General features: G+C 46.7%; 2 protein-coding genes across 5 annotated transcripts in view; one reads left to right on the top strand and one right to left on the bottom strand.

Annotated features, from left to right (window-relative positions):
• Positions 1-690: 690 nt before the first annotated feature.
• The window catches only part of BBS1 (Bardet-Biedl syndrome 1), a 45,324-nt gene continuing 18,122 nt past the window's right edge, over positions 691-27,892 (bottom strand). For 2 of the 4 annotated variants that reach the window (XM_039366127.1, XM_039366123.1), the window contains exons 18-21: positions 7,198-7,358; positions 3,704-3,778; positions 2,000-2,163; positions 691-1,448 (exon numbers count right to left, since the gene is read on the bottom strand). The gene's annotated coding sequence lies outside the window, so the exon portion shown is untranslated. Of the gene's footprint in view, positions 1,449-1,999; positions 2,164-3,703; positions 3,779-7,197; positions 7,359-13,365; positions 14,059-25,537; positions 25,595-27,892 lie in introns of those variants that run through there. The other 2 variants (XM_039366124.1, XM_039366126.1) reach the window with 2 other exon arrangements.
• On the top strand, positions 10,692-27,887 carry CTSW (cathepsin W). Its single transcript, XM_039366128.1, has 11 exons — positions 10,692-12,499; positions 14,009-14,075; positions 15,022-15,135; positions 18,377-18,516; positions 18,636-18,732; positions 19,502-19,582; positions 20,545-20,664; positions 22,384-22,448; positions 24,042-24,132; positions 24,425-24,501; positions 26,226-27,887. Exons 1-11 carry the CDS (start codon positions 12,383-12,385, stop codon positions 26,334-26,336), a joined length of 1,080 nt encoding a protein of 359 aa, XP_039222062.1. The 5' UTR covers positions 10,692-12,382; the 3' UTR covers positions 26,337-27,887.

Raw genomic sequence — 27,892 nt, forward strand, 5'->3', positions numbered from 1 at the left:
TTGCCATTTCAAGGAGCTGAATGGGCCAAAAAAAAAAAATAGCTTGGGTGCTTTTCAAAGGCTGAAAAAACTTAAGTTTCTGATGCTTTATACTTTTTTTAACCACCGTAAATATGATTGTAATGCAGTGTGCTGGCCGCTGCTCAAACAGAAGACACCAAGTTGTATTAAAATAGTTGGTGCATTTTTATTGCAAATCTGTGAAGGTTCGGAGTGATAAAAAAAATTAAAAATAACCAACAAAAACACACAGGCTTATTTACAATTCTGTTCTTCCCCTTTGCCAGTGGCATCTTGGCTGCATTGAAAATCAGCTTTACCATGATATTTGCTAGCTTCCAGCTCTGCTCTGCTCCTGGGTAGTTCAGAGCAGCTGCGTCTGCAGAAATTGACAGCGATAATTTGAAAAAGTAGCTTTTTCTAGCTTGATAAGACACCATGGAAACTTAGCTAAAAAGGCTTTGTCAACAGTAGCTTGCCGTACGGTGGGTGCAAACTATGGTCTAGCATGCGGTTTCTCAACCTTGGAAATTTTAAGACGTGTGAACTTCAACTCCCAGAATTCCCCAGCCAGACATGGGAGTTGAAGTCCACCCTTTTTAAAGCATGCTGGCTGGGGGATTCTGGGAGTTGAAGTCCATTCATCTTGAAGCATGCTGGCTGGGGGATTCTGGGAGTGGATGTCCATCCCTCTTAAAGGATGCTGCTGGGGAATTCTGGGAGTTGAAGTCCATATATCTTAAAGCATGCTGGCTGGGGGATTCTGGGAATTGAAGCCCACCCGTCTTGAGGTTCCCAAGGTTGAGAAACATTGCTGTAGCAAACGATGGCTTAGAAGGGTGAGAATCTGCTTTTAGCTGCGGTTAAAGGTGCACAGACAACAAGGGCTGAAGGGCAGCTGGACAAGCTGGCTAAAAAAAAATTTTCCTTTTCCGTCAAGCCATCCAAACCCAGAGGCAACGTGACCCGAGGGTCAGGTTGGGACCCCCGAGTCAGCTCCCTCGTCTAAACCGCAACTCCCAGGATGCCTCGCGCCACCCGCACCTAGTAGACCTTGTTCTGAGCAGCTTTGCATCGCGGTGCAGCGGTGGGCTCGTGTTTGCAATGGGTGGGGTGGGGGCTGTGGAAAAGGGGCTCCCCCAGCCCCTCTCCCAGGGACTGTGTTTGTGTGTTTGAAAAAAGAGAAAACAAAATGTAAAAAGTTTGGTTTTTCCTCCCCTCCCCAGCAATGCTCTCCCTGCAAAGAGAGGAGGGGGGGCTTGCTGACCGTCAGTGCCCCCCCCTCCCCGTGCAGGAGACTTCTGGGGGCTGGGCGAGGGGCTTGGGGTCTTGGCTCAGGGCCGGCAGTGACAATCGTGGGCCAGGCGGACCGTCTGCAGATTCAAGGAGGCGTCCTCTTTGAGGAACAGAAAGGGGAGCGGGGTCTTGCGGGACCGACAGCAGCGTCTCTGGCGGGAGAAAGAAAAAAGGGGTAAATCTGGGGGTTCCCCCCCCCCGATGCCAGCTGAATCCTTGAGCCCCACTGCAGATCGTCCTGGACTTACAGCCGTTCGTTTAGTGACCGTTCAGCGGCACTGAAACGAGTGACCTGGGAGCCTTTTTCACACTTAACGACCGTTGCAGCATCCCTTTGGTCAAGCTGATCCAGATTCAGATGCTCAGCAACCGGCTCGTACTTATGACGGTCGCAGTGCCTCCCGGGGTCACACGATGGCCTTTAAGTGAATCGGGAAGCCCAATTCATTTAACAACCGTGTTGCTAACTTAACCCCTGCAGCGATTCGCTTAACGGGGGGGGGGGGAGAAAGATTGTTAAAACAGAGGCAAGGTTCGCTTTGCGACGGTCCTGCTTAGCAACAGAAAAGATTGGGTTGAGTTGCGGTCGTGAGCCGAGGACGACCTGTAGCCCACACAGCTGGGTCGAGTTTCAATCCTTTGGCCCCGGGTCTGCCTGGAGCCTTGCACCAGGAACCGCCCTGCACCGCCGTCCCAGCTTTACCTGTTGGGCATCCACCTGGCCTTGATGGCTTGGCTGCTGGAGGCCGCAAGCTAGGCTCCAGAGATCCAGCTGTGTGTCTTCTTTGATGCGGTGACAATGGCACCCCAGACATTCGGTGAAGGTGAAGGAAGTGGGGCTCAGCACCCAACTTTGCCAGCCGAGATCTGGGTGGCGGGACAGGGGAGAAGAGAAAGACAGGAGCAGAAAGAATGAAAGGATGCACATGTGACCCTTGCAGATTACTGCCTTGTTAAGAAGAGACTGGACAGTCACTTGTCTGGAATTGAATAGGGTCTCCTGCTTGAGCAGGGGGTTGGACTAGAAGACCTCCAAGATCCCTTCTCCAGCTCTGTTATAGCGTATTTGTATTCCTTCGTTGTATTTGATGGATATCCCAGTTTTGATTTGGTACAACTCAAAGCATGCTCCCTCGTCTCTTTTCCCCATAACAACAACTTAGAACTAAGGAGAAACTTCCTGACAGTGAGGACAATGATCCAGTGGAACAACCTGCCTCCAGAAGCGGTAAATGCTCCAACACTGGAAGTTTTTAAGAAGAGATTGGACAGCCATTTGTCTGAAATGGTGTAGGGTTTCTTGCCTGAGCAGGGGGTTGGACTAGATGACCTCCAAGGTCCCTTCCAAATTATTATTATTATTATTATTATCAATCTCTGAGTTGGGGAGAAATAACAAAAACAACTTTATTGTCACTTGAATGTACACCAATCGGCATACATCAAAATGAAAGAGATTAATTGTCCAATTCATAGCTTGTGTGATCTTCTCATCAGCATCTTCATCTCTGCCCTAAACCTAGTTTCTAATTCCAGTTTAGCTTAATGGGAAAAGGGCTCTCTGTAGCATTTACACAAAGCCAGGATTAATGTGCAACCTCAGCCACTGGGGGCGTCGTTACCTTTTAAACCCATTTTTTAACCCAGTGATTTTTGATTTTTTTTTTACTGTTTAATCTATTTTTTAACCCAAGGTATTTTTTTTTTACATTTAGCCTGTTTTTAAACCATCGTATTTTTCATTTTTCAATCTATTTTTTTAAACCAAGGTATATATATTTTTTTTACCTTTTAGCCCATTTTTAACCTACTGTATTTTTTACTTTTTAACCTATGCCATATTTTCTGCTTGTTTAAACCTATTTTTAATCTAATGCAGGGGTGTCAAACTGCTGGCCCGTGGGCCGGATGCATCATAGTGAAACTGTGCCCACCCCATTGCTGGCAATGGGAAAAAAATTGTGATACGTCGTGACACGTCACATGATGTTGCGAGTTTGACACTAATGTATTTTTTAATTTTTAAGTGGACAGACAATGGCTAATATGATGATGATGATGAGCCTACTTTTTTAAACCTATTGTAACACACTATCCTGACTTAATATCATAGGTAAATTTTCAGCCGTCATGGCTTTAATCAACAAAACCAGGGCATAAACTACACTTTAGCAGAATGAACGTGTTATAAACCTAGTTTACAGTTTCTTACTTTATTCAGCCTGACTAATAGGGTTCAGGCGAGAAAATAGGCTTACAAAAATATTACTGTCTTAGCAAGAGGGGTAAAGAAGGACATTTTGAACAGGTGAAACTTTAGTAGAAAAATTCCCCTGCTAAACATATTGGATTGTCATATGAACCTATTAATAATATTGTGATATTAACATATTATTTATTACATTACCATCCAGGGTGACACGTTGCGAGATCTGTAAGCAGCCCCCTCTTTGGCTCACCAGTGTCTGATTGGAGATTACATCTGGGGAATCAAGAAAAGGTAGGTAAGCAACTTGTGAATACAGGCGGTCCTTGATTTACGACGGTTCGTTTATTGACTTTAGTTGAAAGTTACAACAGCACTGGGAAAAAAAGGTGACTTCGGAGCATTTTTCAGACTTAGGATGGTTGCACCATCCCCCTTGTCCCCGTTGGTGATCTTCAGACAAGCCAAGTCAATGTAATATATACATTGCTTACTGGTGTACACCGCTTAGAGAGTGCTTGCACTTAAAGCGGTATATAAGTCTCATAAATAAATAAATAAACAAACAAATAAATAAACAACCAGGTGACTAATTTTAACAACTTGCAGTGATTCCCTGAACAACTGCGGGCAAGAGAAGTCGTAAAAGGGGGCAAAACTCACTTCGCAAAGGTTTCGTTCAGCCACAGAAATTTTGCAGACATAAGTCAAGGGCCACCTGTAGTTATTTAGGAAGAGAGAAATTTAAACGGTTCTCAGGCTATCCGTAGGAGTAAATCCTGAAGACTGGGACCCTTTAAAAAGCCAGGAAAAAGAGAGCAGGCAAGTGTACGGGGTGTAATCTTTGTGTAGAAGAGATACTGCATTAGAAATGTCATTTTTTTTTTTTTTGTACCGATAACGAAGGCTGGGGGTTTTTTTCCCTCCCCCCCCTCACGAGACCCCCTCCGGCCAGCTGTTCTTCTTAGAAGCCAGTAAAGGGAGTAAAAAGATTGTTCCTGAAATAAGAATAACCCTGAGAATTTGCAATAAACACAGGGGGGGGGGGGGATAAATAGGCACCATATCACACCCTTCCCCGGAACGGCTAAAAGGAATTTACGGAATTGGTGCATCGCCCAGATTGTCTAGGAATAATCAGGCAATGTTTGGGATCAGGACAATCCAAAGGATGGGTGGAAATTTAATGTATAGTCTAGAATTTAATGTATACTCCCTTTTGGCTCCATTAAGATGGGTGGATTTCAGCGCTCAGAACTCCCCAGCCAGTATGCTTTATGATAGGTGAGTTTCATAACAGCATGGGAAGGGACCTTGGAGGTCTTCTAGTCCAATCCTCTGCTCAAGTAGGAGACCCTATACTATTCTGGACAAATGGCTGTCCAGTCTCTTCTTAAAAACCTCCAGTGTTGGAGCACCCACAACTTCTGGTGGCAAGCCGTTCCACGGGTTAATTGTCCTCACTGTCAGGAAATGTCTCCTTAGTTCCAGGTTGCTTCTCTCCTGGATTAGTTTCCATCTGTTGCTTCTTGTCCTGCCTTCGGGTGCTTAGGAGAACAGGTTGAACCCCTCTTCTTTGTGGCAGCCCCTCAGTTATTGGATCACATCACCCCAATCCTTTTTTCCCCACTAGGCTAGACATACCCAATTCCTGCAATCGTTCTTCGTATGTTTTAGCCTACAAACCTTTGTCTTTGTTGCTCTTCTCTGCACTCTTTCTAGAGTCTCAGCATCTTTTTTACATCGTGGCGACCAAAACTGGATGCTGTATTCCAAGTGTGGCCTTACCAAGGCCTTTGTAAAATGGTATTAATACTTCTCGTGATCTTGATTCTATCCCTCTGTTGATGCAGCCCAGGACTGTGTTGGCCTTTTGGGCAGCTGCCACACACGGCTGGCTCATACTGAAGTGTTGGTTTATTAGGACAACATAGTTACTGCTCTTGAGCCAGGTGCCACCTATTCTATACCTGTGCGTTTAGTTTTTCTGGCTGCAAGCCTCAATCACTGCTTTTTAATTCATTTTACGGTGAGCTAAAGCAAAGCAGAAACTGAACAGTTTTCTTTTAAGTTGCCCAGGAAATTCCTTACAACTGTTGTGTTGAAAATTTCAGTTTCCAAATGCATACTGGTTAGGATTTTCTCTGCTTCTCTAAACATGTCTGTTGAGGCATCTTGAGATCATCCCAAAGACCCAAACCCTAACCGCCGTAGCTATGGGAAGACTGCATTTCCCAGAGTTCCTTGCTAGAGACCAAAGTAGCCTGGGAAATAGAGTTCCACCAACTTTGCCTGTCTTTGCCCCAGCAGTTTCAGCTCGGTGGATTTCTGCTCCCAGAATTCTCTCTGCAGCAAACACGCTGAGTGGGGAATTCTGGAGGTGCGAGACCACATCGTTTGCCCAACACTGATTTAGAAAGTGATATGACGTTTCCCAGGCTGAACTACGGCTGAAAAACCGGATGGACGCCAAAGCTGGATCCGTTATGCAGTGAAAAAAGCAGAAGTGAGCATTTTGTATCAACCATTTGATGTAATCAAAACGGATGGTTGTGGTTAATTCCCCAAAAGAGAGGGCAGTGCTTTTTTAAATCCCAAAGCAAGCGGGCCAACAAAGTGTAGTCTATTCTCCGGTGTGAGAAAGGGCGCTCTTGGTACGCTCGTGCGCACTCTTATGAGTCAACCTCCTTGCGACATGTTTAATCACTGTTGGACTGAATTTTGTCCACTTTTCTGGTTTTGCATCATCTGTTAGTTTGGAGTCACGAAATACAGGGAGTCCTCGACTTACGACCCCAATTGAGCCCAAAATGAAACAGTTATTAAGTGAATTTTGCCCCGTTTTACAACCTGTCTTGCTGCAGTTGTTAAATGAATCTGGCTCCCCCCCTTGACTTTGCTGGTCAGAGGGCTGCAAGGATCACACGCTCGTTAAGTCACCTTTTTTTTCAATTCCATTGTAACCTGGATTGGTCATTAAATGAACTGTTGTAAGTCAAGGACTCTCTGTGGCCCGCCACGCATGGTTTAAACCTGCTTTGATTCTCTTGGGATGGCCTGTCTGAGGAAAAAGACTTAAAATACTTAAGTGTAATGAAAATCTTAACCAGTTAAGAATGTTTTGAATATTGTGTGTGTGTGGGGGGGGGGGGGAAACAAATGTAGATAAGAATTTTAAACAGGATCTATGATAAGGCCATCAAGATGATCAGTTAGAAAAAAGGTTTTACTTCAATGTGGTTATGGTTTGCAGAAATATTAGAAAAATGTCTCTATTTAACTGTTATTTATCCAAATCATAAGAATCGTTATTAATTCAAGCATGGCAAAAGAGAACATCAAGCAAAGCTATTATGTGGACTATAAAAATTACAGAAACTAATCGCTATTGACTGTTTTTTTAAACACAAACCCAGACAGCACAATGTTTGCCAAATATTAAGGTGATTATGTAAAAAAATAAAAAAATAAAACATATTTTAAAAAATAATATAATAAACCCACTTTGATTCAAGATTTGCAGGCTGGGCGACTGCATTGGCTAAGACCTTTGGCGACCTGCGGAAATGAGTTGTGTGAACTGCTTGACTCTGAAATTTAGAGGTGAGCCCTGGCGCAGGAATCCCATTGGGGGTCTTGGGGGGGGGGAGATGCCAGACAGAGGAGAAGCGAGAAAAGGGCATAGGGGCACTTACTGAGAGGCCGTCCCCCAATGGAGGGGTCCAAAGACCTTCTTTCTTTGGCCCATTCTTCTCGCACCTGATGGGTCATGCTGGACGTCAGTCGGGGTGGGTGGTCTAAGTGCAGCAACTGGCACATCACCGTCCTGGCTCGCTGGAGGATTTGCTCCCGACAGCTGTGGGGGATACAATCCACAGGAGCTCAGCCACAGGGGTGGAACAAAATTTGGGGTACTGGAAAGAGGGGGAGAAGGTGGAGGTCTCCGACTTGGGTGCTGTTATTTCAGAGGCTGCAGCTGTTCTTGCCTCTAAGAAGGAAATAAACGAAGAATCTCTCTCTCTCTCCCCCATCCATCCATCCATCATCTATACATACATCATCTCTGTCTGTCTGTCTGTCTATCTCTCTCTCTCTCTATCTCCATTATTTATCCATCCATCCATCCATCCTCTATTATCTATACATATATCATATCTGTCCGTCCGTCCATCCATATCTATCTATCTATCTATCTATCTATCTATCTATCTATCTATCTATCTCCATTATTTATCCATCCATCCATCCATCCATCCTCTATTATCTCCATTATTTATCCATCCATCCATCCATCCTCTATTATCTCCATTATTTATCCATCCATCATCCTCTATTTTCTATACATACATATCTGTCCGTATCTATCTATCTATCTATCTATCTATCTATCTATCTATCTATCTATCTATCTATCTATCTATCTAACCATCATCTACAGTATTTCCATCATGTATCCACCCTTCCGCTATCTATCAAATTTTGAAATCATCCATCTCCCTTACAGAGGGAGTGTACAAATAAAATATGAAAAAAAACCCCAACAAAACCAGAGTATCCAAGTTTTAAAAAGAGGCGAGAATGATTAAAATATAAACGTTAATGGTTTTAGTTTTCTGCATGCTGCAGATTCTTCCAGGCGGAGACACGCAGGGGCAGGGTCCTGTTAGAAACGTGGCAACCGGGTCCTTGAATGCAAAGAGCCGCACGAGAGGGTGCCATCTTCCATCAGCTTTTACAAATCATTACCCTTGGGGGCTTCCTTTCCCCACCTGTGCATGATGGGAGGTGTAGTCTGGCAGCTCCCCAATTCCTCCGGCCCCTGAAAAAATCCCTTTGAAAAAGTTACCCCACCCTCTCCCTTCGGTCGCCCTTTCCTTTCATTCATCATTACAGTGCCCTCTCTCCATCCTCCCAGTTCCCAAATATTCCCAGAACATCCCCCCCCCCCAAACAGATCTGTCCAAGAAAGCTCTGGATAAGCTGATCCGTGATACCTACCCCCAATTCTCCCCCCCCCCCGTTCAAGGTACGTGTTTCGTCTTTCTCACTCAAGGGTGTCTCTGTCTTCGCAACAGATCTTTCGAGTCACCCAAGACTTTCCTGGCCAGATAGGGATTTGAACCCAGCTCCTTCCAGCCGGCCCTCAACCACCCTGGCTCCCTGACATTTGGAGGGGCGGGGGAGGGGGGCTGCTGGGAAACCTTACCTTTCGTTGAGAGTCAGGGCAGAAAACCCGAGGGTTTGCTCTCCCCCTGCGGGGTCTTCTTGCCGGAGACCGGAGGTGCCCCCGGGAGACCCGGTGGCCAGCCAGAGGTGCAGGAAGAACAGGAGGAACATGGCAACGGGAAAAGATGGAGCCCGGGACTGTCGGACCGGGCACAGGTGGGCAACGACAGCCCCAAGCAAACCTTAGGTTTCTGAACAGGGATGCGAAAGGACGCTGGGAACAGACTTTTATCTCGCTCTCTCCCCCAGGCCTGCGGTGACCTTGGCATTTTTCAGACTCCTCATCCCCCGAGGCCAGCAACTGCAGAAGGAGAGTTGGGTGCCAGCCCTTCGGTCCTCGGGGGGTCATAGCCGGGCATTCCTGCCACCCCCTGGGACTCCCCCCTCTTTTTCTCCCTCCCTCCCACCCTCCATCCATCTCTCCAAAGGGTGGCCCCTGCTTGGAACTACAGGGTTTTGCACCCAGGACCGCCAGGCTCTCAAATGGCAGAAGACCACTTGGGAATGGGAGGGGGGAGAGGGTGTCCCTGAACTTGAGCAGAGTGCATGATAAACCTGGCCCCCGAAGGAAGCATCAGCAGTGGGGGGATTCTATAGAATGCAGAGTGGGAAGGGAGCTGGGAGGTCTGCTAGTCTAACCTCTTGCTCAAAGAGGAGACCCTATAACATTCTGGACAAATGGTTGTCCAATCTCCTCCAGTGACGGAGCACCCACAACTTCAGGTGGCAAGCTGTTCCACTGATCAATTGTTCTGTTAGGAAGTTCCTCCTTAGTTCTAGGTTGCTTCTCTCCTTGCTTAGTTTCCATCCGTTGCTTCTTGTTCTGCCTTCCGGTGCTTTGGAGAATAGCTTGACCCCCTCTTCTTTGGGGCAGTCCCTGAGATACTGGCACAGTGCTATCATGTCACCCTCGTCCTTCTCTTCATTAGACTAGACATACTCAATTCCACCAACTGTTCTTTATATGTTTTATCTTCCAGTCTCCTAATCATCTTTGTTGCTCTTCTCTGTACTCTTTCTAGAGTCTCAACATCTTTTTTGTATCACAGTGACCAGAACTGGACGTAGTATTCTAAGTTTGGCCTCCCCAGTGCATCTTTAGCATTTTATCTTCAGTGGCATCAGAAGAATTTTGATAAAAAGGGAAATTTTTCTGGGCATAAGCAGAGTATAGCGAAAACACAGACGTACACACAATCTTGCTCAGAATCCTGTGGGTTTTTTTTTTTTCATCTGAGCCAAAGATGTATGGGGAAAAATCGTATGTGGTTTATGACCGTTGAATTTATTTATCTACTGATTTTAGGACCTAATGCTGGGAAAGACGGAGGGCAAGAGAAGAAGGGGATGACAGAGAAGGAGGTGGCTGGATGGAGTCCCTGAAGCAGGAGGCGTGAGCTTCAATGGACTCCAGAAGATGGCAGAGGACAGGAAGGCCTCCAGAGGGACAGGAGCATAAATTGTTAGCCTGCAGAAGAAGGATCCATGTGGAATCCATTTCTCTAGGAATGGCTGGGAATACCGTGAACAAACCATGGCTTATGCAGGTTAGAGTCAGCAGGAGGGAGATGGGAAGAGCGAAGGCACGGATGGGATGCTGTCGGAGTGGCTTAGTCTTGTTAGCCAGACCCTTGTGGTGATGACTGACGGCAGGAGTTGCATCAAACCGAGGGAAGGAAAAGAAGCGTAATTGTGAGCTTCTTAGAGGATGTGGAACGATTGTGGTTTCCAAAGCAAAAGAAGGAAAGGAAAGGAAGGAAGGAAGAAGGAAGGAAAAAAGAAGAAAGGAAGAAAGGAAAGAAAGAAGAAAAAGAAAGGGAGGAAGAAAGGGAGGGAGGGAAGGAAGGAAGGGAAAGGGGAGGGAAGAAGGAAGGAAAAAAATTGAAGGAGGGAAGGAAGAAAGGAAGGAAGGAGGAAAAAAGAACTGAAGGAGGGAAGGAAGAAGGAAGGGAAAGGGAGGGAAGGAGGGAGGAAGGAAGGAAAGAAGGAAGGAAGGATTGAGGGAAGGACACAAGGAAGGAAAAGAGGGAAATAAAGGAGAGATTGGGGAAGGAAGGAAGGAAAAAAGGAGGAAGAAAGAGGTCACGTGTTACCCCTTTGGGTGACCTTCTGCCCAGCTAAATCAACGGGGGGGGGAGCCCGATTCACTTAACAACCGCCTGACTAACTTAACGACATGCGGCGATTCCCTGAACAACGGCGGCAGGACAGGTCGTAAAACGGGGCCCAAACCCACTTAACAAACGCCTCCCTGCGCGAGGGAAAATTTGGGCTCCACCGTGGTCGCTAAGTCGGGAACCACCTGTCCTTTATTTCTGAAACCGAGAGAGCCAACCTTAGGGAAGAAAGACTGAAGGTCTCTCTCTCTCCTCCTCCTCTTCCTCCTCCCTTGACTCCCCCCCCCCAGGCCAGACAGTCCTCCCAAAGAGAGACCTTTTGTCTCCCAGCTATAAATAGCCCCCCCCCATCCGTGGGGAGGAATGTTCCAAGGGGAAGAGAGCTCGGAAAGCCGTGGGGCCATCCATCGCCGGCCAGAGATTAGCCTTTTCACAAACAGCTTCTTCGGCACCTGCGTCCAAGGTCTCCGCATCAAAGTTCTCCAGGCGGAGGGCGCATCGGTGAGCTGCAGCCCAGGGGACGGGACAGGGGGGGGTGGTGGTGGTGTCCCCTTTGAAGATAAAAAAAAAAAACCAGCCCTGATTTGGCTGGAGGGCTGGTGGTGCCGCTCTCCGGCCTTTGATGTTTCGGCACCCCGCCCAGGTAGGAATAATGCCAGTATCATCCCTTCAAGGCGGTGGGCTGTTTACGTGTCTTTAGAAGAGAGAACAAAGCACCACAAGGGCGGGAGGGACCTCCGAGGTCATCTAGTCCAACCCCCTGGCCTTTTTACCACTCTGCTCAAATGGACGTCCGGTCTATTTTTTTTTTTTTTGAAAAACCAGGGTATAGAGCAGCCACAACTTCTGGAGGCAAGCTGTTCCTCTGGTTAGTCGTTCTCACTGTCGGGAAATTGCTCCGTAGTTCTAGGTTGAATCTCTCCTGGATTAATTTCCATCTTTTTGGAGAATAGGTTGACCCCCCCCTCTTTGTGACAGTCCCTCAAGTAAGAGAATAATTGAATAACAAGACTTGCAAGGGGCCTTGGAGGTCTTCTAGTCTGACCCCCTGCTCAAGAAGGAGACCCCACACCATTCCAGACAAGCGGCTGTCCAAGCTTTTCATAAAAACCTCCGGGGATGGAGCACCCACGATTTCCGGTGGCAGGTTGTTCCGCTGGTTAATTGTCCTCGCTGTCAGGAAGTTTCTCCTTAATTCCAGGTTGCTTCTCTCCTTGACCGGTTTCCATCCGTTGCTTCATGTCAAAAATTAACCCAGTTGCAAAGACTCAACTTTCAGACAGCTAAAATCTTCACCGACATTTGTTAGAGACATTTTTTTTTTATTGTTCATGCTCCGATTGATTTATTTAGCCATCGCTGCAAAAGTTCCAAAAACTTTTTAAAAAGAAGAAGAGAAGCAGGCTGCGGTGCTTTTGAGAGCAAGAGTTAAACTTCACACCTCGCCTTCCTGTCCTTGCGGGTTTCCCCTCCACGCCCCCCCCCCAGTCTTTATCTTTCTTTCCATCTCTTGTCAATACTTCCACAACGAACCCAGATGCAACTAGACGGACCCACAATGTGGCTGGCCAACCTCGCCGCTTGCTTGACGCTATGGGCCTCATGGATGTCTGCCTTTCATGCCAACTTTACCCATCCTTCACAGCCGGGCATGGTGAGGAGAGCTCCATAGGGGAAGGGGATGAGGGTGGTCAAAAAGAGGGAGTAAAATGGCTGTAATTTAGGTTCCCCCCTCTCTCTGGCCACCATTGCAACTTGCCTTTTAATAACAGCTTAATTATTTTGCTGTGCAGAAAATAATAGAATAAGAGAAGAGTTGGAAGGGACCTTGGAGGTCATCCAGTCCAACCCCCTGCTCAGGCAGGAAACCCTATACCATTTCAGACAAATGGCTGTCCAGTCTCTTCTTAAAAACTTCCAGTGTTGGAGCATTCGCCGCTTCTGGAGGCAGGTGGTTCCACTGGTTAATTGTTCTCACTATTACGAAGTTTCTCCTTAGTTCCAAGTTGCTTCTCTCCTTGATTAGTTCCCACCCGTTGCTTCCTGTCCTGCCTTCAGGCGCTTTAGAGACTAGGTTGATCTCTTCTTCTCTGGGACAGCCCTTCAAATATTGGAAAAAGCTATCATCTCATCCATCTTTCTCTTCCTTAGGCTAAAAACATGCCTAGGAGAGAAGCAACCTAGAACTAAGGAGAAACTTCCTGACAGTCAGAACAATTCACCAGTGGAACAACCTGCCTCCAGAAGCGGTGAATGCTCCAACACTGGAAGTTTTTAAGAAGAGACTGGACAGCCATTTGTCTGAAAGGGTATAGGGTTTTGTGCCTGAGCAGGGGGTTGGACTAGATGACCTCCAAGGTCCCTTCCAACTTTAGTATTATTATTATTATTAACTATTCATCATATGATTTAGCCTCCAGTCCCCTAACAGAATAACAGAAGATTTGGAAGGGACCTTGGAGGTCATCTAGTCCAACCCCCTGCTCAGGCAGGAGACCCTAGACCATTTCAGACAAATGGCTGCCCAATCTTTTCTTAAAAACCTCCAATGTTGGAGCACCCACAACTTCTGGAGGCAGGTTGTTCCACTGGTTAATTGTTCTCCCTGTCGGGAAATTTCACAGTTTTAGTTCTAAATCTCTCTTGGATCCCCAGATGTGGTTGAATATCGGTGTTTAATTTCCTCCTGAGTTTTCGGGTGATTCTCCCTGTTATCGGAGGAGAGGAATTATTTTTGGTTTTATTTTCAGATTGGAAAATGCAGGCTGCTAACCAGTCAGTAGAATGATGGGGAATGCCGTTCGGTTTCCAGGGGTAAATCAGCTGCAGAGAAAAATCTAAAATGAATTCTTGAGCAGCCTGAGAATAAAGTAGAAAAAAGAAGCCCAGGAGAGAAATATTGCGGGATTTGCAAGACAGGGATTGCATTCAACCGATGTTACTTCATTGTAGGATGACACCTTCCACATCTGTCTCCCTAATCTTCTTCTCTAATTTCCCCAGAAATATAAAAGAGAGCTAACAAGGCTAACTGCAGAGGGACCAGCTGTGGTAGCATTGCATTTGCAGAAAACAAAAATCAGGCTGTAAAGGGAGATATTTTTCTTTGCAATATTTTTATTCTGACGTGGGCTAGCACTTTATGTTTCATATTTTAATCAAGATGGAGCTGACTCAGAGGTTCCAGGATTTCATGGTGAAATTCAACAAGACCTACAACAGCCGAGAAGGTAAGCAATACATATTAATTTCCGTCTGTACCCCGGATCTTAAAACTAGCCCAATAAAGGCGGTTCTGATAAATCTAGAGAAGAGGTTGAATCTAGCCATGTTTTTAGCATGTGTGAATGCAGTGGCCATGACTTCAATAAGAAGAGAAGCAGATCTGAGCCTATCAAGGTAAGTATGTCAACTTGGAGCCCTCTAGAACAGCGTGCCTCTGCATTATGGCAGATGGAAGATGCGTGAATTTCAACTCCCAGAATTTCCTAACTGAACTGCTGGCTGGAGGATTCTGGGAGTTGAAGTCCACCCCTCTTAAAGCATGCTGGCTGGGGAATTCTGGGAGTTGAAGTCCACCCCTCTTAAAGCATGCTGGCTGGGGGATTCTGGGAGTTGAAGTCCACCCATCTCAAAGCATGCTGGCTGGGGAATCCTGGGAGTTGAAGTCCACCCCTCTTAAAGCATGCTGGCTGGGGGATTCTGGGAGTTGAAGTCCACCCATCTCAAAGCATGCTGGCTGGGGAATCCTGGGAGTTGAAGTCCACCTCTCTTAAAGCACCTTGGCTGGGGGATTCTGGGAATTGAAGCCCATCCATCTTAAAGCTGCCAAGTTTGAAAAACACGGTTCTAAAAGTATTAAATTTCAACTGCGTTAATTGTCATCTGTCTAGCTGCCAATGAGCAGCATTTCTGTGCATTCCATGAGCTGATATAAAATTATTTGGACTCCTGGGGGGGGGGCGGTAATCCCCAGGGACACGAAAAGGATCTGGCTACAAGACTTTGTAATTCCTGCTTTCCGGAACAGTTTTCTGACTTCCCAGTCTAAAAATACTAAAACACAGCTCCCCAGGGAGCAGAAAAGCACACAAACCAGGGTCTAATATCAGCTAAACACACATTTGTAACTAAGTGGGGTTTTCTGCTCCCTGCCCCTTTGATTTCTTGCCCTAGAGATGATGTACCGCCTTAAGGTCTTCGCACAGAACATGGAAATCAGCCAAGTCTTGCAGGACACCGAGTTGGGGACCGCCCAATATGGCATCACCCCTTTCAGTGATATGACAGGTAACACAAAAGGGGAAACGAAACGTTTGATCGATGGGGGTGACGAAGCTACAAGCCAGGATGCAGAATAACAGAATAGAAGTAATCCTCAACTTACAACCATTCACAATTAATCTGTGGAACAGCTTTATGGGTGCACCAACATCTGGAGCTTTGAAGAAGAGACTGGGCGGCCACTTGTCAGAAATGGTCTCGGGGTCTCCTGCTTGAGCAGGGGGTTGGACTGGAAGACCTCAAAAGGTCCTTTCCAGCCCTAGGATTCTATGAAATGGCGATGGGGAGGCAGGGCCCGAGAATCGGAAGGGAGGGGGGGCATTCCCACCAAAGCAGCCAGCAGCCCTGCTTCCTTCGGTAAGTGAAATGTGTCGGGTAAACCGCGCAGCCCCCGTTTGCAAATTGGAAAGTGTGGATGTTGAGAGCGTGTGCAAGCAAAGACCCCCAGCTTGGCTTTGTGGTGAGCTGAGTGTTCCCGTCCTCGGCAGGTAGGCGGGCCGTCATGCCGCTGTGGCAAGCAGGATGTTTAGAGACGAGCCTATCACAGGAGCCAAGCTCAGTGCAAAGTCTAACCAACCGAATTTCAGCCTTGTTGCATCAACAAGAATTGGAAGGGACCTTGTAGGTCATCTAGTCCAACCCCTTGCTCAAGCAGGAGACCCTATACCATTTCAAACAAATGGCTGTCCAGTCTCTTCTTCAAAACGTCCAGTGTTGGAGCATTCACCGCTTCTGGAGGCGGGTTGTTCCACTGGTTAATTGTTCCAACTGTCAGGAAAATTCCTCCTTAGTTCCAGGTTGCTTCTCTCCTTGATGAGTTTCCATCCGTTGCTTCTTGCCCTGCCTTCAGGGGCTTTGGAGAATAGGTTGGCCCCCGCTTTGACCTCAACTAAGCAATGGATGTAAACTAATTTCTGTTGTTAAGTGAAACATTTGCTGGGTTTTGCCCCATTTTACAGCTGTTAAGCGAATCACTGCAATTGATAAGTAAGTAACCCAGTTGTTAAATGAAACTGTCTTTCCCCCATTGACTTCAATTGTCAGAAGGTCACAAAAGGTGATTGCGTGACCCCGGGATGCAGCAACGGTTGTTAAGTATGAACCAGCTGCCGAGCATCTGAGTTTAGATCACACAATCACAGGAATGCCACAAAGATTGTCGCTCTGAAAAAACGGTCACGTCACATTTTTTCAGTGCTGTCGTAACTTTGAACGGTCCACTAAATGAACGTTGTAAATCGAGGACCACCTGCAACTCCTCTTGTGAAGAGACAGCAGACAGATTACAGGGAGTCCACAAGTTACCAACATTGATTGTGCTGAGCCTAAACCTAGCTAACATGTCTCGAATCAGCCACAATGAGTTTGCCTCACAAGGCACACACAGCCTGGAGTTTTGATTTACAAATGCAACTGGCTGCACCCAGCAAAGCCAGCTTAACTCGGATCTAGCCTTTGCATTTTATTTTCCTTTTTTGGGGGGGCCAAGCGCATCCAAAGTAACCTGGTTTGTAATCCTGGCTAAGCCCAGGCTTGAGGTGGCCCAGCTCGGAAAATGTCCTGAGCTAAACTGAAACAGCGTTTGCGGGCGGTCAGATATGTTGTGGGAAGCTGCTGTTATCTCAGGGGCTGGCAGGAAACAGTTTAGGAGTGTCGCTTACACAATTGGTCTTTTGTTTGGGCACGGCAAGCGCTGTGGGTTTAAGCGGCGGGTGTGTTATTCGCCCTGGTTGAAGGGATGAGCTGGAGGTGGTGGTGGTGGTGGGAGCAATTTGGCTGGCACAAAACTGGGTGGAAATACCGAGCAAATGGTCAAAGAAAGTTTAATTCACCACCCTAAGGAATTTTTGCCCGAGTCTCGCAAGGCTATCGAGCAGAATCAAAAGATCTGGCTTTAATTCGTGTCTCTTTCCTCACTCCTATTTTTGTGAAGGTATACAACCCCCAAGGCCGGCCAAACGAACTTGGCAGCCGAGGCTAAAAATTCCACACGGACATCTCCCGCTTTGGGAGAGTAAAAATAGAAAAATTAATAAAAAAGAAGGCAGGAGTTGCCGCCACGCAAGTGCGATGGGTCAGCTCTCCTTGGTCTGTTTTAAACGTTTGACCGGGGTCGTTTTAATTGCCGAAGGGCAGGCAGGCAGAAGGCCAACCGGGAATGCCTTCAGCATCAACACAAAGGCTCCTTGACTTACGACCGTTTGTTTGGTGGGTGCTGATTGCTGGCGGAGAGGTGCTTTAATTTAAATTTAATGCCGCAACAGGTAGACATAGTTAACCATGGTTTCAGTTGGGGAAATGGGAGCATCCTAGACTGGGCCAAGTCCGAAAATGCCAGGGCATTTCCGGAAGCCTGGCCCGCTGACCAATCGGCCCTCCACAGACACGCAGACATTAACAATACCTGTAGAGCAGTGTTTCCCAAACTTGACAATTTTAAGCCATGTGGACTTCAACTCCCAGAATTCCACAGCCAGCATTGCTGGCTGTGGAATTCTGGGAGTTGAAGTCCACATGCCTTAAAATTGTCAAGTTTGGGAAACACTGCTGTAGAGCATGCAAAAGGGACAATCAATCAGCCCAAAAGAGAAGAAGACTCCAACACACACACACACACACACACACACAACACACACACCAGTAGCCAGCACCCAGATCAGCATAGATTAGCTCCAAGGTCAACTTCAGACCAACGATCAAGTAATTCAATGGCCCAATCAAGAAACTGCCACACAGCCATTAGTAAACAGCCCAACCAAAGAATCCCGGCCCGCCTCAACTCACCCAGATAGACAAGACACCAGAATATAAACTGCTGGCAAATTGCACTCCTTACTAGCACTGATGATGTTCCCTAGTTGGGTCATGAAACGTCTGCAAGAAAACAGCCAAGCTCAGAGAGCAACAAGGAGCCCACAATCCTCCTAGTCCTCATTTTCCTCCTCCTCCTCTCCACAAACACCCATCCCTTCCAGCACTGATGATGTTCCCTAGTTGGGTCATGAAACGTCTGCAAGAAACAGCTGAGCTAAGAGATCACCCAGGAGCCCACAATCCTCCTCCTCCTCCTCCTCCCCTCTCCACAAACCCCATTCCCTTCCAGCACTGATGATGTTCCCTAGTTGGGTCATGAAACGTCTGCAAGAAAACAGCCAAGCTCAGAGAGAACCCAGGACCCCTCACTTCAACCCTGAGCTACGAAGGTTCTCCTTCATTGAACATAACGTAGGCTTTCTTCCCTACACAGAAAGTGAATTTGCTACGAGGCTTGGCAACCCCGTCGTGCGGGCTGCACCTGTTGTGCCAACGCAACGACACCGCAGCTCCTCGACAGCCTCCAGATCCTGCGACTGGAGAAAGGCGGCGGTGTCCACCGTGAAGGCCCAGGTGAGTGTGGACAGACCAAGGGGCCAGGCTACCTTCTGCAACCACGGAAGCCCTAGGAGAGCACAGCCATGGTTAGAAAGGGGAGGATCCTAGTTTAACGTTTCCAATCTCTTTCCTAGGGAAACTGCAGCTCCTGCTGGGCCTTTGCAGCCGTGTCCAACATAGAGGCCTTGTGGAAGATTCACCGAAATGTGAACTGCAGCCTCTCGGTGCAAGGTAGGTCAGAGGACGAAAAATGGGGAAGGCAGGGGAGAAAGGAGAAAGACAATATTTTTCAACCTGGGTAACTTTTAAGTTGGGTGGACTGCAACTCCCAGAATTCCTTGCTGGCTAGGGAATTCTGGGAGTTGAAGCCCACCCATCTTGAAGCAGGCTGGCTGGAGAATTTTGGGAATTGAAGCCCGCCCCTCTTAAAACATGCTGGCTGGGGGATTCTGGGAATTGAAGTCCACCCTTCCTGAAACATGCTGGCTGGGGACTTCTGGAAGTTGAAATCCATCGTTTAAAGCATGCTAGGTGGGGAAATCTGGCAATTGAAGTCCATGCATTTTAAATTATGCTGGCTGGGGAATTCTGGGAGTTAAGTCTACTTATCTTCAGGCATGCTGGTTTGGGAATTCTGGGAGCTGATGTTCACCCTCTTAAAGCATGCTGGCTGGGGAATTCTGGGAGTTGAAGTCCACCCCTCTTAAAGCATGCTGGCTGGGGGATTCTGGGAGTTGAAGTCCACCCCTCTTAAAGCATGCTGGCTGGGGGATTCTGGGAGCTGGTGTCCACCATCTTAAAGCTGTCAAGGTTGAGAAACACTGGGTAGTTTCTGCAATGGTGAAGCACGGTGTTCTGAAAACTCAGTTTGGGGAGTTGGGGACAGGCTGGGTGATACAGAGGGCGGATTAATTGGGAACTGGGGGAAGGCAAGTGTCTTCCATCGCTATGTGAGAATCTTCTTCGAAATAATCTTTTTTTTCTTCTCCTTTCATTCTAGAACTCGTTGACTGCACATATCCTTCCAGAGGCTGTCTAGGTGGCTACGCCTGGGACGCGTTTCTGTTTGTCGTCAACAACAGTACGTAGGCAGCCCAGTTTGTTGCGTTCTTTTGCGGCAGCATGTACGTGCGTTCACACAACTGTTCCCCCTCACTGGACTCTGGGCTGTGACGGCTCAACCCATGTTGCAGCCTCACAACCATCCAACAAGATGGGCTCTGTGTGATAGGTGGGTGATTTGAACCTGGAGGCAGCGATAAGACAATAATGTAGTTGGAAGGGACCTTGGAGGTCATCTAGTCCAACCCCCTGCTCAGGCAGGAAAACCTATAGTACCATTTCGGACAAGTGGCTGTCCAGTCTCTTCTTAAAAACGTCCAGTGTTGGAGCATTCACCGCTTCTGGAGGCAGGTTGTTAATAATAATAATAAAGTTGGAAGGGATCTTGCAGGTCATCTAGACCAACCCCCTGCTCAGGCAGAAAACCCTATACCATTTCGGACAAATGTCCAGTCTCTTCTTAAAAACTTCCAGTGTTGGCGCGTTCACAGCTTCTGGAGGCAGGTTGTTCCACTGGTTAATTGTTCTGTCAGGAAGTTTCTCTTTAGTTCCAGGTTGCTTCTCTCCTTGATTAGTTTCCACCCATTGCTTCTTGTCCTGCCTTCAGGCGCCTTGGAGAATAGCTTGACTCCCTCTTCTTTGGGGCAGCCCCTGAGATATTGGAACACTGCTATCATGTCACCCCAAGTCCTTCTTTTCATTAAAGTAGACATCCCCAATTCCTGCAACCACATCTGTTGTTTGATGGAACAGCTCGGCTTGCTTGTAGTAACAACTGAGGGTTGTTTTTTGTGCAGCAGCAAACTCAGTTTGGTTAGTGAATTATCTGCGTAGTCGTTAAAACGCTTTCAAAGCAGGGGAGTGTTATTTAACTGCCAATGTTAGGAAAAATCCAAAATAATAACGGTGATAAAACTTGGGCTTTTAGAAAAGTCTTGCTCATTTACCCCTTTCCTGGACCATCCTCTGTTTCTTTTCTAGCTGGATTATCATCAAGCAAGCTTTACCCCTACGCAGAGAAAAAACAGCGCTGCCAGAAATACAAGTGGCGAAAACTAACCAAGATTGATGGTTACAGCATCCTTCCAAGGGATGAGAGATGTAAGTCTTTGGCAAAGGGCTGGATTGAGACTTCTGAATTATAAGGATCTTGGGAGGAAAAATTAAGGAGGTTTGCTAAAGATAAAAACTTTCTGCAGATGGAAAAATTGGAGTGAGAATACAAAGATTTATCTGCAAGTCTCTTTTACAGGTTTAACGAATTTTTACATATTTAAACTTGGATTGCACTGATAGGATGCCAAGCCAACAAACAACATGATGGCTTAATACAGGTAGTCATTGACGTACAATCCTTCGTTTAGTGACTGTTCAAAGTTAACAATGGCGCTGGAAACAGTGATTTACAACCAATCCTTGCATTTACAACTGTTGCAGCGGTCCCACGGTCATGTGATCAAAATTTGGACGTTTGGCTTCTTATAAGGAAAACCTCTACAAGATGTTTCATAGATGGCATTTCTCACCCACAAAGTTAGCCAAAATGGGCCCAAATATCTCACCTATATGTTGGAAATGCAACATAGCAATAGGGACCTATTACCACATGTGGTGGGAATGTCCCAAAGCCTGTAACTATTGGAATAGGATAAGAAAATGTTGAAAGAAATATTAATGTTGGAGACAGAGCTAAAACCTTGATGTTGCACATTTTGACTGCTGCTAGACTGGCGTTTGCGCAAAAATGGAAGAATAAAGAAGCTCCTACAGATGAAGAAATACTACATAAAATACTATCTTGTGCTGAAATGGACAGGCTTACGATGGAATTGAAAAATAAAAGTGGATCAGAATATTTCGAAATCAGGGATAAATTGTACTATCGGTGGGACTCAAGGAAGACTGTTGGGGTTACAGATTAGCGATAAGAAGGGAATATACAGAATCATAGGTTAGCAAATAGAGAAAATGTATTAAGTATTGAATAAAAAATCTATATGTATTTATAGAGATATAGAATTGAATGTAAGAAGAGAAATAATTGGATAGAAACGTTTAAACTGGTATGTTACGTCATGTCCAATGTTTTATTTTTTTAATTGTATTATAAATAAAAAAACTTTTAGGAAAAAAAAAAATTGGACGTTTGGCCACAGCTGCAGTGTCCTGGGGTCATGTGATCCCCATTTGGGACCTTCCCAGCGGGCTTCTGATCAGCAAAGTTAAGGGGGGGGGGAGCCTGATTCGCTTAAAAGCGGTGTGATTCACTTAACAACCACAGTGATGTGCTTAACCACCTTGGCAAAGAGATCAAATTTGGCGTGACTCACTTTAAAACTGAATGGAAATGGCAGACCACAACTAGGCCCAAATTTATGTGGCTAAGGGAACATTTGTCAAGTGAGTTTTGCCCCTTTTGACCATTTTTCTGCCTCAGTTGTTAAATGAATCATTGCAGCTGCTAAATAACCCGGTTGTTATGTGAATCTGGCTTACCCCACTGCCTGTTGGAAGGTGGCAAAAGTCAATCACGTGACCCCGGGATATCGCAAACCATCATCAATATGGACCGGTTGGCGAGGGTCTGAATGTGGATCATGTGACTATAGCGATGCTGCAACGGCGGTGTGAAAAATGGCCCGCAAGTCCCTTTTTTTCGGTGCCGTTGTAATTTGGAACGGACACTAAACGGACTGTGGCAAGTCAAGGGCTGCCTGTATTCGGGAGGGGAAATGAATTTAGCTCCCTAAATCCTGACTTTGCTCTCCTAGATTTTGCTTGTCCGAGCTTCAGTGTTAATTTGTGCTGCTTTTCTCCCAGATATCGCTAACATTGTGGCCACTCAAGGTCCCGTAACAGCTCTCATGAACGCCAAAGTCATTAAGGTGAGTGTCAGGTAAAATTCTGGTGGAGAAGGGAGGGGAGAAGGAAACGTCTTTTGTTGGCTGGGTTCTTTTGTGGCTGAATTTTCCCAGCCTCCTAACCTCCCAAAGATGCTTTTTTAACGAGGCGACTGGACTTTTTTTGTTTTTCTCTGAAGACGTTTTGCTTCCCGTCCAAGAAGCTTCATCAGCTCTGACTGGATGGTGAGGAATGGAAGGATTTATACTCCTTGCAGACAGCTGGTCATTTGCCTTGTTTTAGAGCAGGGGTCTTCAAACTTGGCCCTTTTATGACTTGTGGACTTCAACTGCCAGAATTCCTCAGCCAGGCACACTGGTTGAGGAATTCTGGGAGTTGAAGTCCACAAGTCCTAAAAGGGCCAAGTTGGAAGACCCCTGTTTTAGAGGGTCGTTGAGGCCACTTGGAGATTTACCTGTGTCCTCAGGGTTTACCTGAGTGGTGCAAATGGGTGTGGATCCTTCCTGGAACTGCTGAAAGGACTGTGTTCCACACCCATTTGTACCACTCAGGTGACCCTAAGCGCACAGGTAAACCTCCAAGTGGCCTCAACGACTCTTTAAAAGGAGGCAAATGACCAGCTGTCTGCAAGGAATATAAATCCTTCCACTCCCCACCATCCAGTCAGAGCGGAAGAAGCTTCTGGGAGGAGAAGCGAAACGTCTTCAAAGAAAAACAAGAAAGTCCAGTGGCCTTGTGGAAAAAAAGCACCTTTGGGACAACCAGGAACTGGAGGACCGAGAATCTCCATAGACCTCCAGCCTCCTAACCTGGATTAATCTGAACTCAGGTCAGCTCCAGTATGTATGTGTGGCTTAGTACCTAGACTTAACCCAATGTTCAGGCAATTCAGGATGGAGCTGTTGTATGCCAAAGAAATTCACTGGGTGACTTTGAGGCCGGGCAATTTTTCTCTGCCTGGCCTTCTTCACAGGGCTGTTGTTATAGGCATCCAAGGAAGGAGAGCCCCTTGTGTCTTTGGAGGGAAATAGCCTAAGAAAGAAATAGAGGCAGTCCTTGACTTACAACGGTCCATTTAACGACCGTTCAAAGCTACAACGGCACTGGGGGGGAAAAAGACCATTTTTCACACTTGCAATCAAAAGTGATCAAAAATCAAACGCTTGGCCACTGACTCCTATTTATGACGGTCGCAACGTCCCAGGGCCACGGGATCCCCTTCTGTGACCTTCCGACGAGTCCGTAAGGAAGCCAGATTCACTTAACAATGGTGTTACTCGCTTAACGACTGCAGGCGTTCGCTTAACAGCCAAGTGGCAAGAAAGGTCGTAAGATGAGGCAAAATTTACTTAACAGCCGTTTTGCTTAGCAAAACGGAAATTTGAGGCTCCCTTGTGGTCGTAAGTCAAGGACTACTTGTACAAATCTAGGCTTAAGTTTGTGGCTCGCAGAAAAAACGGGTCAACCCACAGAGGGTACATGTGAATGTGCCCCCCCCCAGAGCAGGTTCTAGAAAGGATGATTCAGAAAAGCAGAGACCTAGACAGGTGACCGGAGTTTAACCACCATTCCTCTATGGCTAATCATGGTCTGTTTGGATTCTCTCTGTGCGGCAGCATTACAAAAAAGGCATCATCCAGAGGGCCAAGGTGAGCTGTGACCCCAACTGGCTTGACCACGTGGTCCTTATTGTTGGCTTCGGTGAAGGTAAGCCATGTATCCTTGGCTGTTGGGGCCCACTGGACCCTGGCTTAATTCTCCATTCAGCCCTTGGGGGGGGGGCACACCCCACCAGTTTTGAGATGGGAATCATAACCCCAGTTTGAAGGCAGTTGGGTTGTTTACCTGAGGCAGTTAAGGTCCTAAATTTGGAGTTTTAATCAGATTTAGTCTATATTAAAGGTAATATAGAAACACACAGGGCCTTCTTGACAAGAGGAAAGAGGTAAAGAGCATCCATGACCAGGTGTTGTTGTTGGTTTTTTTTTTTTGGTTGCAGGCAAAATCCGACGCGGTACCTGGAGCGGATCGTACTGGATTATCCAGAACTCCTGGGGAAAAGACTGGGGAGAAGAGGTGGGTTGAGTCCCATAGATTGGTGGGAAAAGAGGATGGATGGAATTCTGGTCAAGTGGTGAAACCAGGAAATGGTGAGTTCTAGTACCTTAGGGACAAAAGCCGGCTGGGTGACTTTGGGCCAATCACCAGGAGACGGTGAGTTCTAGTCCTGCCTTAGGCATGAAAGCCAGCTGGGTGACTTTGGGCCAATTGCCAGGAGACGGCAAGTTCTAGTCCTGCTTTAGGCATGAAAAGTGGCTGGGTGACTTTGGGCCAATTACCAGGAGACAGTGAGTTCTAGTCCTGCCTTAGGCGTGAAAGTTATCTGGGGAATCCTGGGAGCTGAAATCCACACATCTGAAAATGGCTGAACTGGAGAAGCACTAGCCCAGATGATCTTCTGGATACTCTTGACCTGGATAACGTGGGGAAATGACTTGGGTAAACCAGGACCCAGTTCCGGGGCAGGGAAAGCATCGAACGGTCTCTAAACAACTGGTTGTAAGCCAGGAGAAACTTCCTAACAGTGAGGACAATTAACCTGAGACAAGTGGCTGTCCAGTCTCTTTTTAAAAAAATCTCCAGGGTTGGAGCACCCACAACTTCTCAAGGCAAGCAGTTAATTGTCCTCACACTTTGAGAAAGTTCGAAGCTACAACAGCACTGAAGTGCTTAAGACCAGTCCTCAGACTTATGACCTGCAGCATCTCTGCAGTCAGAAGTCGTGGGTGTTTCATCACTGGAGGTTTTTAAGAAGGGACTGGCCAGCCGCTTGTCTCAAGTTGTATGGGGTCTCCTGCTTGAGCAAGGGGCTGGACTAGAAGGCCTCCAAGGTCCCTTCCAGCTCTATTCTGATAGATTGGATTGACTAGCTCACAGTTCGGCAACCTGTGGCTCCAGAGCCGCATGTGGCTCTTTGAGCCTTCCCCTGTGGCTCCCAGTCTCCTCTGCCATTTGCAGAGAGAGATAGAGACAGAGGCACTTGTGCTTCCCTGCTTCTCTCTCTTTGTGTGTGTGTGTGTGTGTTTGTATGTAAAAAAGAGAATGGACTCACTGTGTTCTCCGAGGAGCTGAAAACTTTTTGGGCGGAGCTCCTCCCTTTGCTGCGGCTCTGCAGGAAACAGGAAGCAGGAAGGGCAGGAGAGAGCTAGTTAGCCCAGCTCTGTTGACTCAGGAATTCTGGGAGTTGAAGTCCATGAGTCATAAAAGAGCCCAGGTTGCCTACTCCTGAGCTAGCCCAATAAGAATGTGTGTCAGCTGGTTGGAGAACAGCTTGAAGCCAGCTTGCCAGGTGAGCAGAAGATCGGAGAGAGGAAGAGAGAAAGAGAGGGAGAGAAAGAGAGAGAGATGGAGCGAGAGAGAGAGGGAGAGAAAGAGAGAGGGAGGCAGAGAGAGACAGAGAGAGACCCTTTTGACATCTAAAATGAAGATAACACTGCATATATCCTTTTTTACCTGTGTGTGTATGTATGTATACATACATACACACACACAAAGACAGACAGACACACCTATAATAAAGGTAAAAAAGGATATATGCAGTGTTATCTTCATTTTAGATGTCTATGCAGTGTTATCTTCATTTTAGATGTCAAAAGGGTTTTGCAGCTCCCGGTGTTTTGTTTTCGGTGGGAAACGGGTCCAAGTGGCTCTTTGAGTGTTTTGGGTTGCCTACCCATGGACTAGCTGTATTACTTAAGGATATCCGATACTTGAACTGAACCTTTTATCTTTTCTCTTAGGGCTACTTCCGGATGGACAGGGGCTCAAACACTTGTGGGATTGCCAAGTATGCCGCAACAGCAATCGTCCACGACTTGGGAGGACAGAAGCCGCCTCCTTGCCCCAAATGATGGTTTGCATGCATCTTGTCTGTCTTTAAGGCAACCGCTTTGGAGCACCGAGTGGCATTCTTTCGCAAGCTTTAGCAACCTGGCAACCTAACCCTAACCCCCCCCCCACTACACCAATTGATTTTCTTGGCTTCTGTGAAAGGCAGGGCTTTGATTTTTCTTAAGTTTTAAAAGCAACAGGCCAGCAATGTTAACCTTGTAGAACTGCCAACTTAACGTTGGAGAAGGATGGATAGGATCCCCAGTCTGGTGGCAAAATCCTTGGGTCGAAAAACCTGGCTATTTTCTGCACGTGCAGAAGGCGGGTGCGTAGTGGCCCAGGGGGGGGGGGAAGGAATATCTGAGGGATAGAGAGACGGAAGCGGAACAAAATCCACGGACAGAATGTGTTCTACAGGTAGCTTACTGCCGTTCGTTTAGTAAGCGTTGGAAGTTACAACGGCGCTGAAAAAAAGAGGGACTTTTGACCGTTTTTCAGAGTTACAACTTTTGCAAACCCCCCCAGGGCAACGGACTCAAATTTATGACCGCTGCTCTATCGTGTGATCCCCTTCTGAAACTTTTTGACTAAGCATCAGCCGGAGTGATTGGTGAACAACGGTGGCAAGAAAAAGTCGCAAAACGGGGCAAAACCCACTCAAGACATGCCTCGTTTAACGACAGAAACGTTGAGCTCAATGGCGGTCATTGAAGTCGAAGACGACCTGTCTATCAAAATGAAGAAAGCAGGTTGGGAACGTACAACGAACACCGCTTGATTCGTTTCCGCACGGAATGAATAAAAAGGGACCTCATCAAAACAGCCATGTATTCTTTTCTCTCCCCCCCCCAATTCAGGAATCAAAACCATCTTTGGCTATGTATGAACCACCCCCCCAAAAATAAAATAAAATAAAATAATTCCCCCTCCTCCTATTTGTTCCTCTCTTCATCTACTCCCCCTTTCCCCCCCATTTCAGCTGTGAAAGGAAGGAAGATTTTGGCTTTTTGGCCCCTGCATTTTTCTATTTCGATTTAGATGTGAGTGGATGTGTTTTTTTCACACCTCCAAAGTCACAAGGTCTATTTGGGGTTTTGTATCTTTATTTCTTTCGGCTTTTTTTCCCCCTCTTGGTTTCATTTCGTTTCCACTGTGTGCTCCAACCCGCTATGGTTGGTTAATCTGATGTGGCCACCTCATATTTCTTTCACTTATATATATTTAAAGGTAAACATACACACAGTGGAGGGGGAGGAAAAAGCAAGAATATATTTTGTACAGACTGAATATTCCCAAGTCTGAAGCTGCTGGGCCTATCGGGAAGAATCTGTACAGTATCCTCAGCCCTGAGCTAAATTAATCAGAAATGAAAAGCTATTCTTATGCCTAATAACCCTAAATAGAGCAGTGTGAAAACAAAGGATGGCTGTATTCCTTACTCAAATGTGGACTTTGACTCCCAGAATTCTTAAACCTGCTGGGGGGATTCTGGGAGTTGAAATCCATCCATCTCAAAGCATGCTGGCTGGGGAATTCTGGGAGTTGAAGTCCATCCATCTCAAGGCATGCTGGCTGG

The sequence above is a fragment of the Crotalus tigris genome, unplaced genomic scaffold (genome assembly GCF_016545835.1).
Source record: "Crotalus tigris isolate CLP2741 ecotype Arizona unplaced genomic scaffold, ASM1654583v1 scf7180000020245.1906669, whole genome shotgun sequence".
NCBI classification, from domain to species: domain Eukaryota; kingdom Metazoa; phylum Chordata; class Lepidosauria; order Squamata; family Viperidae; genus Crotalus; species Crotalus tigris.

Coding starts and splice junctions, on each gene's coding strand:
- CTSW (XM_039366128.1), top strand. CDS start 12,383: ATGCAACTAGACGGACCCACAATGTGGCTGGCCAACCTCGCCGCTTGC. Junction 18,517..18,635: donor TGTCCACCGTGAAGGCCCAG/GTGAGTGTGGAC, acceptor TCTCTTTCCTAG/GGAAACTGCAGCTCCTGCTG. Junction 22,449..24,041: donor TGAACGCCAAAGTCATTAAG/GTGAGTGTCAGG, acceptor TCTGTGCGGCAG/CATTACAAAAAAGGCATCAT.